This window comes from Podarcis bocagei (assembly GCF_964188305.1).
Source record: "Podarcis bocagei genome assembly, chromosome: 7".
NCBI classification, from domain to species: Eukaryota; Metazoa; Chordata; class Lepidosauria; order Squamata; family Lacertidae; genus Podarcis; species Podarcis bocagei.
The window spans coordinates 27,744,726-27,754,903 of record NC_138132.1 but is presented as its reverse complement, the minus strand read 5'-3'; the positions used below and the strand labels follow the sequence as shown (position 1 = coordinate 27,754,903).

Below are 10,178 nucleotides of genomic sequence, written 5' to 3'. Positions count from 1 at the left end.
CATCAGTGTAGCCACTGTGGCATCCTATGCTGGCAAGCATGCTAGCTGCCGGTTGCATATGTCATGGTCACACATCAAAACTAGATTACTGTTAATGTGCTGGTGGTGGGATGTTGTGTGTTTGAATCTTCTGAGACCTGATAGTACAAGATGCAGCAGCCAGACTATTGCATAGTGTTGATTTACATCATTTGCACTGGCTCCTGGTCTAATTTCAGGAGCAATTGAAAGTACTGGACACTTGTCTTCATAGTTCTCAACTGTGTGGGACCAGTATACCTAAAATACAGTTTGCTCTCATATGATCCTTTCCAGTGACCAAAATGTTTGGGTGTTTGGGAACTCCTTGGTGGAGCGTACTCAGTTCTGGCAGGCAGGTTTTTGGACTGGATGGCGGGTCATTTTGCTGGATTCCGGTTTTGTACAAACGGTCTGCTGCTTGCTTGTTCTGCACCCCAGCCTCACCCCCCGCATACATTTGTACTTTGTGGTTTTAATTCTTTGTCTTTTTAAAGCTGCCTTGGGTGGCTCAAATTATGAATGAAAAAGGCATTCAACCACCCTCTAGCAGATTTTCAGGGTGTCCAGTAGGTTTTCAGTGGAACTTGCTTCTGTGTGCTTAATGTCAATGACTTTAATCTGACTAAACAGGCTTATAGTACATGCTTGCCTGTTTAAATGGCTTGTAGATCACACTGAGAACAATTGGAATGAATGGCGGCTGTGTTGCAGTTATGTGGTTCATTGCACCTACTGTTAAGGGGTATTTCTATTCCTGGAGAATGAGAGTAAGAGGCCAACTTGAGTTATTTTTAAGAGTGCGAAGTTGTTTAGCTCTACTGTAGTAACTGTGTTCATAGTGAAATATAACTAGAATCCTGATGGAATTTTAAAAAGTTGAAGATTGTTAGATTTGGCAACTGGCATATAAAATGTTAAATCTTAAAAGTGCTTAGTGTAGTTACCAATATTGCTTCCAGCCTGTTAAAAATTCTAAAGCAAGGATGGGAAACCTTGAGCCTGGGTACCAAAAGTGGCCCTCCATGACTGTTTTGTCTGGCCTTCTGGGCTCCTTCAGTCTCATGCCCATGCTAGAGTACTTTTTCCTGGTTAGAATGTGACCTTGAATTGTGATATAATGCCTCTTGCTTGCCTGGTTGGAGGGAAGTACATACATTTTATAAACCTTTGCATCGCTGGAAGGAAGCTTAATATACAAAAGTAAATCTCTCTCTTTGCTCCACCCACCCTTGTGTCTGGCCACTCATGCAGCCTTGGATGGTTGCCAACAAAGGAATTTTGCCCTAAGACTGAAAAAGGTTCCCCATCCCTGAACTCAGGAGCGTATCTAGGAGTTTGTGAAGTTGGCCCTGCCGAGGGTGCAGGCACAGCAGGGAACAAAAGCCACGCCTTTCCACTCTGGCTTGGAGTGGCTAGGAGCCCACCTGCCCATCTACATGCTCCCCAGACTGTTGCTCTGCTGCTCTGGACAGCAGTCAGGTGAAGCATGCAGGCTCCTCTGGGTGCCTTGGCAGGAGCACCTCCCAAGTGAAATGCGGTGAAGAAGGATGTCATAAGAAGACAAGCACTGCTGAATCAGGCCAATGGTCCATGTAATCCATCGTCCTGTACTCACAGTGCATGACCAGATGTCTGCTGGAAATCCATTTGGTGTTCTGCCATGGAGGCAGAGCATAGCCATCATGGCTGGTAACCACTGATAGCCTCAACCCCCATACATTTGTCTAATCCTCTTTTTAAGTCACCCAAGTTGGTAGCCATCACTACATCCTGTGAACATAGTTGTGTCTAGTTCAGCATTCTGCTTCCAAAAGTAGCCCCTTCAGCAATTGCCTAGTTGGTGGCATACTGCCTCTGAACAAAGACGATAAGATCCTCCATCATTAGCTGTGCATGTGCAATTGAAAAATGTGTTCTAATGCTATATAAGCCACACAAAATTATTCGTACGAGTGAAGACATCACTGCAACTCTCTCATTTAACTTCACCCTGAATGTAACCTTTACCACTTAATAGTGCAAGCTGTAATGATGCTGCATGGTGTGTCCATTGCAAGGCAAGTTATGTTAAGGGAGACACTATATACGATGACAGATCCAATGTGGGCAACATGCCTTATTCTGCAGGTATTCCATATCTGTCCCTGCCTCTTTCTAACTGCTGGGGTTTGGGGTGGGTATTCTACCAGCAGCAGGACAGAATGGTGCTGAAAAGGACAGCTCCTCACCTGGCCCCTGCCAAGGAAGCGTCTTCGGTAAAAGTGTCCCCGCGCCACAAGAATGCTTCCGTTCCCCCTCTTTCTCCCTTTGGAGAGGGGGAAGGCGAGGTGGCTGCTGCACCTGAGGCCCTTTGCTGCTCGCTCTGGAGGGAGACCCTGCCAGTTCGTAGTCAAGGTTGAAAAGGAAGAGGGCGCTGTGGGTTGCGTTCTGCCCTCCTCTGCTAGGCAATGACCGCACCTTCCTTTCCCTTCGAGCGCTAGAAGAGGCCACCATCTTCTTCTACCCAAGCTTCCACCCAGATTTCTTCTTCTTGTTGTTGTTGTTGGCTTGGAGGGCCAGGAAGAACAGGGGAAAGGCCCTTTCTCGGAAACATTTTCTTCCTGCCTGCGCCTTCGCTGGAGAGGGGCGCCATGGCTTGTGCAGGTGCGCCAGGCAGGTCGGTCTTTCGCCCTCCTGCAGCGAGAGAGAGACACTGCGCTGGCTTCTCAGCGGTAACTTTCGACCGCAAGCTTTATATACGCTTACCTGGGCGCAAGTCCAGTCACCGCGCCAGAGGAGTTGTGAAGATTACGCAGAGAGCTCCTTCTCAGCCAAGAGGATTTATTTATTTATTTATTTATTTTTGCAGTGCGTTTTTTTAAAACCCAAGAGAAATTATTGTTTTTTAATTATTTTTAACGGAGGGGGGAGGCAGCAAGAGTGGTATGAGAATCTACGAAATGCATTTTTCTTTCTTGCGTACATACGTAACGAAAAAGAGGTCCGGGTTATTATTTCAAAAAAATAAAATTCTATACGGCGCCGAGGGTCGGTCTTAGTATTGCCATTTATTGTTGTCATTAAAACAAATTCGCGCCGTGGTCGAAGGACCGAGCAACAGCTCTTGCAGGGAGGATTTACTAGTTGCGCGCGCGCCCCCCTTCGCTCTTCGCCTCCCCTCGCAGCGCCCGCCCTGGCTGGCCCTTGCCACGTGATGCGCTCTGTCCAATAGGCAGCCGGGGCGGTGGGGATCCGGCTGGAACCGGTTGGGCCGCGTCCGGCTCTATATAAAACTTTATAAACACCCGATTCAAATTAGTGGGGTCGTGAGCGACACGAGCGAACCCAACAAACGGAGCCCCCCTTTCTCTCTTTTCCTCTTCTGCTCTACCTTACCGCGCGGCTTCTCTGCACCCCCCTCCTTTTTTATTTTACAGGCGGTTGAGTTTCTCCCTTCCCTCCTACAGAGACCGCGCTTTTATATTTCCAACCCAGCCTCCTTTTTCTCTTTCTCTCCCCCTCTGTCACGCGCCGCCGACATGCCCAAGAGAAAGGTACGTGGCTGCGGCGAGAGAACCTAATGGCTCGGACGGGAGACGGGGAAGGAGGAAGTGGGGAAGAGACATGGTAGTTTGCAGAAGGAGCGGTGCTTATGCGGGGATGAGATTTAGATCAGCCGCCATTTTCTTTCCTTTCTCCTCCTCTTTCTCCCTCTCCCCCCCACCCTCCCCGGTTCTCCTTTCCTTCCTTCTCCACGAGCGGTTAACGGTTGTGAGGCGGGGGAAGAGCGCGCGCGCGCGAGGCGGCTCGACGGTGCTTCTGAGGACTTAAAAGTGAGGAGGAGGAGTAGGCGGAGCGAGAACGACCGTTAACCGTCGCGCATTCTTGATCGCCGGGGGTAGGGAGGGGGGGAACTATAAGGAAGAAGAGAGAGCGAGAGAGACGGCGCGCGCGCGCGCACTCGAATGGGCGCGAGAATATTAATCATTGGCAGTTTCTCGCCCGCGCGCTCACTTAAGTCCCCACCAATAGGGAAGGGGCACGCGCCCGCCAGCGGGTGGGCAGAAGAGCAAGATATGGAAGATAAGAGACTAAGCTTAGCCGGAGCGAGCTGGCTGTTTTTTTTGGCGGGAGGGTGGTTGGGTGGAGAGAGGCACGTGCGTGGCTGGTTGTAGGTGTTTGGGCGCGCGCGTGCGCGCCCGTGCAAACATAAAGCGGGGTACGTTGGAAAAATGGGCGCGTGCGCGCACTCCCACTCGCGTTCTGTCATCCGCCTCCCCCCCCCCTTCCTTCACAAATAAATACAGTAATGGGGGCGGGGGGGCCGCAGGCTTTTCTCCCCCGCCATCCCCCGCGCTTCTGAAAAGGCGGGAAGGCCAAAAAAAGCGGTAGTTTTGAAAGCCCTGGGGGAGGGGAAAGATCAGCTCTATGGAGTCCTGGCGAGAGACTTGTCAGTTGTTTGCGCGGGGGATGGAGGTTTCCCCTGTCAGTGAAGATGTTGGAGAGGCTCCGCCTCCCGCCCTACATGCGCTCCTTAGCGAATCTTTCCCGCCCCCTGCCTTCTTTCTAAGGGGGAAAGTGACCATCTTAAGTGTTGGGAGGCGAAGGAGGGTTAGAGTTGCCCACACACGTACACGTTGTGGCCTGCTTCTCTGGAGCCCTTTAGGTTGCCAAATCCACGTTTCACTTCAAAGAGGCATTCGGGATTGTTTCCCCAATTGTGTCTTGGAAGGAGGGGGTATGTTGGGCCCAGGGGAGTTGCCTGAGCTCTGAATCTAGGGATGATCCCTTAAGGCTTAAAGTGACAGAGAGTCGGTACAGCCTTAAATGTCTCACAGTGAGTGGTTTCATAGGTCTGAAGAGGCACTAGGGGTAGGCAGGCAAGCAAGGTTCAAATTGCAAGATCAAAATTCCAGAAATAAGTGAGATCTTGGGTCTGTTACACGGACTCAATAGAGGTCATAGTGTTCTGAAATAAAAGGAGCCATTATGTTGCCTAGAGCTGCAGTGTTGGGGAATAAAGAATAATGCATCAAAATTAGGGGCATCTGGCAATGCTGTTATCCACACAACCCTCCCACAAACACATCTCTCATTGGGAGAACATATGGTCACTAAGGATGCAGAAGTGCATACAATATAGCCATTTTTTAAAATTAGAAGATACTAGTAATAATTATATCAAATTTATTGAAATGATAATTGTCAAAAACTATGGGAACTTGCATTGAGTAAAACTTGGTTCTGTAGGAACATAAATTGGAATATTGCAATAGTTGATGCTTCTGACAACACTATATGGCCCCAGGGAGCATCTTCTATGCCACATATTTTCTTTATGCAACCAGAAAAATTATTTGATTTTTCACATGCAATTTCTTGGTTTTCTGAGCATAGGATTTAAAATGCCAACATCTTGATTTAAAATATAAAGGCCATAGCTTAGTAGTAAAGCATCTGCCTTGCACACATAAGGTTTCAGGTTCAATCCATGCTTCTCCAGATAAGGCTGGGAAAGACTTGTCTGAAACCCTGGGAAGTGCTGCCAGTCAATGTAGACAATACTGAACTAGATTGACTAATGCTTTGATTCTATATTTGGCAGCTTTCTGTACTGCATACGGGGGGGGGGGGGATAATATTAAGTAGTTGTGAGAGGGTGCTATTTTAAAATTTGAGGAAAAAGGAATCAGACAAAGATGAGATTGTCAGCTTTGCAATGCATTAAATATTTTTCTTTATTTATTTAAGTAACATCAGCTTATCCAAGTTTTTAAAACCTCCAAAGAAATTAGATTGATGGTGTAGGGTTTCATCAGCTGTTTCACTTTTTAAATTCCTTATAGGCTGAAGGAGATACCAAGGGTGACAAGGCCAAAGCAAAGGATGAGGTAAGAGCATTACTATATTTTTATGTTATAGACTAAACCTGAAATCCCAAATGTATTCACTTGCCACTAAACCCCATTGAATTCAGTTGAGCTTACTTCTGAGTAGAGATGGTTAAGCTTGTGGTGTAATTTGCAAAGATTTGTATGTATCTAGCTTTCTTACCACATTGTTCTCATTTTAACCTTACCTGTCAGATGGAGATATGCTACTTAGAAGTATGTTAGCTTTCTGATCTTGAAAATTGTATCAGAATGTAATGTGTGTATTTGAATGCTGGATTTTAGGTCTCTATTCTAAAAGAAACAACTCATTCTAATGGTTTTCTTTTTTAAAACAGCCACAGCGGAGATCAGCAAGGTTATCTGCTGTAAGTATGTTGTGTGATGGAATGTCCTTTAGGGTTGTTAGCAGTAGTAACTTCTAAAGAACTGCTGATAGTCAACTCATTGACACCCTGAAAGGGATTAAGTTGGCTGTTAAGCATGACATCATATACTAAAGTGAACAAATACCTTATTGTTTCAAAACTACTTTTGAATTGTTCTGTCTTTTCTAGAAACCTGCTCCTCCAAAGCCAGAACCTAAACCTAAAAAAACAGCTCCAAAGGTAAAATTCAAATTGTATGCAATTTGAACTCGAATACATCTTTGTTCTCTGGTCTGAGATACTTATCTTCAAACAATTGTTTTAAATTGTGTGAAGTCCTTTATATCAGCAGATGTTTATGGTTTGTGAACTATTAATTATTTCCATTGACTGGCAGAAGGCTGAGAAGGTACCTAAGGGGAAGAAGGGGAAAGCTGATGCAGGCAAGGATGGAAACAATCCTGCAGAAAATGGAGATGCCAAAACAGACCAGGTATAATAGCAATATAGTAGTTTGCTAAACTATATATTTAGTGATATGGACCAGCATGTTTCCTCCAAACTCTTTTGTTAATTTGTTGTGAAATGATTGTGTTTGAATGGAATAGTATGCTCCCGATTGTATACAAGATTGCAGTTTTAAAAATTAAGTAAGAAATATTTGTCTTCGTTCTTCTGCTCAAGTCTAACATCAATACTTTCTCATAATAGCTTGCATTGTGTTAATGGGTGTGTGTCTGTTTCATATAATTTACATAGATTCACACAGACATTGGCCTATGTGGGTAGTAAGCTTGCATTAGCATAAAGAAAACTGACGGGACTGCCTTTGTCTTTCAGGCACAGAAAGCTGAAGGTGCTGGGGATGCCAAGTGAATTGTGTGAATTTTTGATAACTGTGTACTTCTGGTGACTGTACAGTTTGAAATACTATTTTTTATCAAGTTTTATAACAATGCAGAATTTTGTTTTACTTTTTTTTTAAGCTATGTTGTTAGCACACAGAACGCTTCGTTGTTGTGTTTTGGGGGAAGGAGAGGGGACAAATGCCATTGACTCTGTTACTTAGAACCTGGGCTTTTAAAAGCCCCCCTTCAATTTTACAAGAGGGGGTCTACATGGACACAAGAAAGGGGGATTCCCTGATATTATTCATCTTTGGTTTCTGAAATACTTGAGTGAACACTGAAGTTCCCAAAATGCTTGTGTCTGAGGAGAAGGTACATTTAAAACAGTACTTAGACTTCCTCTGTCTGTTCTTTCACATTGTCATTTGCATTGCATTTACCACTCCTTTGAGTGTGGCATAGGGTCTTTTGATACTTGCTCTCATAAATCAGATTCGTACTCACAGTGTCAGGCAATCCAGATTTCTGGTGTCAAATACTATGGGGTGGGGGAAGGATGGCTCTCAGATGAGCCACATTTCTTATATTGTGAATCTTCAAATTAAGAATTCTTCGGTTTTGTTTTCCTCTAAAAGTCAGGGTAGGCTTGTGAAAAGTTGTTAAACAACATACTAAATGTGAAAGTGTCCACCCTCACTCTAAACTTTCCCTGTTCCAAGTAAGAATTGAAGATTTCATTGGGTTTTATATAGTAACTTTACATTTTGGTAGTCCAAGAAGAAAGGGGAGTTGGAATTTGTTGTAAAACATTGCAGATTGTAGACCATGTCCTGCCTGAATACCATTGATTGATTGTTTTATGAAAAGTACCTTTAATAAAGCTGGATATTGTTTGGCTTGGACTGTTCTTTTTTTTTTACTCTGTTCTCTTTGATTTCTAGTGCTTTTCTTTCAGGGTTACATTGGTGAGCTTAAATGTAAGTATATATGTTTCAAAATGGCACCACTGTCATAGAAACACACTAAGCATTGATCTACATGATCAGAAAAACCACATGGTTCAATTCTCTTGGGAATTTTCCAGTTATAAATGTAGGTGAAGGAATTGCATGACAAAATGCAAAAGTAGCATGTCAAGGAAAATTATTCTCCCCTCACCCCTGGTGCTATTTTGAATATTTTGTCATGCTTTTCCCCATCTGTGTTCTATAGTGGTATAATCTCAGAAGAGTTCTACCAGCCTTGTATTTAAGAACTAGCCCTGATACCCAGAGGTGATAAGGAATTGCATGTGAGCAGACAGAGGATGGAAGCTCACAGCTGCTGTAAAAGAGGGTGTTTTGCCCCATCTCCAAGCCCCAGTAGGCTTAGTAAACATTTTTCAAGGCTAGTAACGTTTGTGGGCTTCTTTTGCAATACTGAGTTGTACTGCGTGCCTTTTATCTTAATGTTTAAGGCTCTAGACACTGGTGGGGAACCTTTTGCAGCCCAATGGCCTCATTTCCTTGTGAACAAACTTCCAGGGACCATATACCAGTGGTAGTTAGGCAAAAGAGGGATAAAACAGTTTTGACTCTTTACTTTTAGACTAGGGTTGCCATACGTCCGGAATCTCCCAGACATATCCGGAATACTGCAGTTGGCAGCAATGTCCAGGCGGAAATCAACAATATGTTCGGGAAAATCCGGACGCATGGCAGCCCATGACGGCAGGGCCAGTTTTGCCGATTTTCCAGAAAAGGAGCTCAGAAACGGCAAATTTCTGTGATTTTGCCAAGAAAGCTCAACAGCTATTCTATCCAGATTTTCACTGTTTGAAATATGGCAACCCTACCTTTAGACAGGAGGCTACATTCCAGCCACACACAAGTTGGAGGTTTCAGCATACATGCATAGCTCTCCAAGTAAGCAAGAAGAATTATTACAGTTCAGCAATACATTCCAGCCAGGCAAAACTACTCAACAACAGTTGGTGAAGGTTGTGCCTTGGAGTCCTCTCTTGGAGGGCCCCATGCAGCTCTGAACCTGAGGCTCCATTCATTCTATAAACTAAATCTGCTTAGGTAAATTACAGGATTTAGTCATCTTGCCTTTATTGTTCAAAAATAAAAGTGATTGATTACATGTGACTCTTGGTGGCTACAGCAGTATGAAATGGAGTAGGAATTCATGGAAAGGTATAGGGTGGACAACTCCATTTGAATGCTTAACACAAGGTTGAATTGAAGGCCAAGAGTGGTATTACACAAGGAGTAAGCAATGATTTGGTTTAGATCTGATCATGTTGTTAAATTAATCTTAGAATAACCAAAAAGAAAGTAATGCCATAAAAATACGGAAGATTCAAAGGTTCTAGAATGCAGTAGGACTTTCTTTTTTGTAATATGGAATCAAGTTGAATCCAGCAGGTTGAGCAGAGTGCTGAGACTCAGATTGGGTGAGACTAAACCTTCCAGTGCATCAGCTCTTTTACAGCACTTTCTATAAGTCCTCATAATGTTTTCAAAATTAGTAACTTGGCATGACCTTCCAAAAGCAGATAGGTGTTAATTTGCATAATTGGATTTTGTGACAGCAAAAAATAAAATTGGAAAATTAAAGAGTTTTGCAGATGCTTGCTGCTCCTTTCATTAGATTGCTCTTTCCTCATCAGCACACCACTCCCATCTATTCTTTCCATACTATAATGCTGCTGCTGTGGGCCTCTTCTCAGATGCATAAGTTCAGCACACAAGGAAACCAAAACTTGCACATCACTGCTAGGGTGGTACTAAATTTCCTTCAGGAAATGATACAAATCTCCAGGTCTAATGTGGGTTATTTGAAACAACTATCATGTTGCCAATATGCCATTGTAGGGAAGGTGCTTGAGAGGGTGGTGATGGCTAAGCTCTTACCTGTTCTTGTAGGAAATGTTTAGACCCTTTCCAGTCTAGATTCAGGCCTGGTTTGGCATCTGTACCAGCTTTGGTCATGCTGATGGATGGGGAAGGCAGCCTTGTTAACTGGATCTCTGCAGCTTTTGATACCATCCACCAGGGTATCCTGAGCAGCTCTGAGATAGGTGTTGG

At 44.2% G+C, this 10,178-nt stretch overlaps 1 protein-coding gene across 2 annotated transcripts; it reads left to right on the top strand.

Moving 5' to 3' along the window:
• Positions 1–3,227: 3,227 nt before the first annotated feature.
• On the top strand, positions 3,228–8,009 carry HMGN2 (high mobility group nucleosomal binding domain 2). Of its 2 annotated transcripts, none has more exons than XM_081202798.1 (6): positions 3,228–3,554; positions 5,847–5,891; positions 6,230–6,259; positions 6,449–6,499; positions 6,657–6,752; positions 7,100–8,009. In XM_081202798.1, exons 1-6 carry the CDS (start codon positions 3,540–3,542, stop codon positions 7,133–7,135), a joined length of 273 nt encoding a protein of 90 aa, XP_081058924.1. In that variant the 5' UTR covers positions 3,228–3,539; the 3' UTR covers positions 7,136–8,009. The 2 variants fall into 2 exon arrangements, with proteins under 2 accessions (XP_081058924.1, XP_081058923.1); XM_081202797.1 differs by lacking the exon at positions 3,228–3,554 and adding an exon at positions 4,456–4,485.
• Positions 8,010–10,178: the final 2,169 nt, after the last annotated feature.

Excerpts from the sequence above, each read along its gene's own strand:
- HMGN2 (XM_081202798.1), top strand. Across the intron at positions 6,500-6,656 it reads CTAAAAAAACAGCTCCAAAG|AAGGCTGAGAAGGTACCTAA; the intron begins GTAAAATTCAAA and ends ATTGACTGGCAG. Across the intron at positions 6,753-7,099 it reads GAGATGCCAAAACAGACCAG|GCACAGAAAGCTGAAGGTGC; the intron begins GTATAATAGCAA and ends TTTGTCTTTCAG.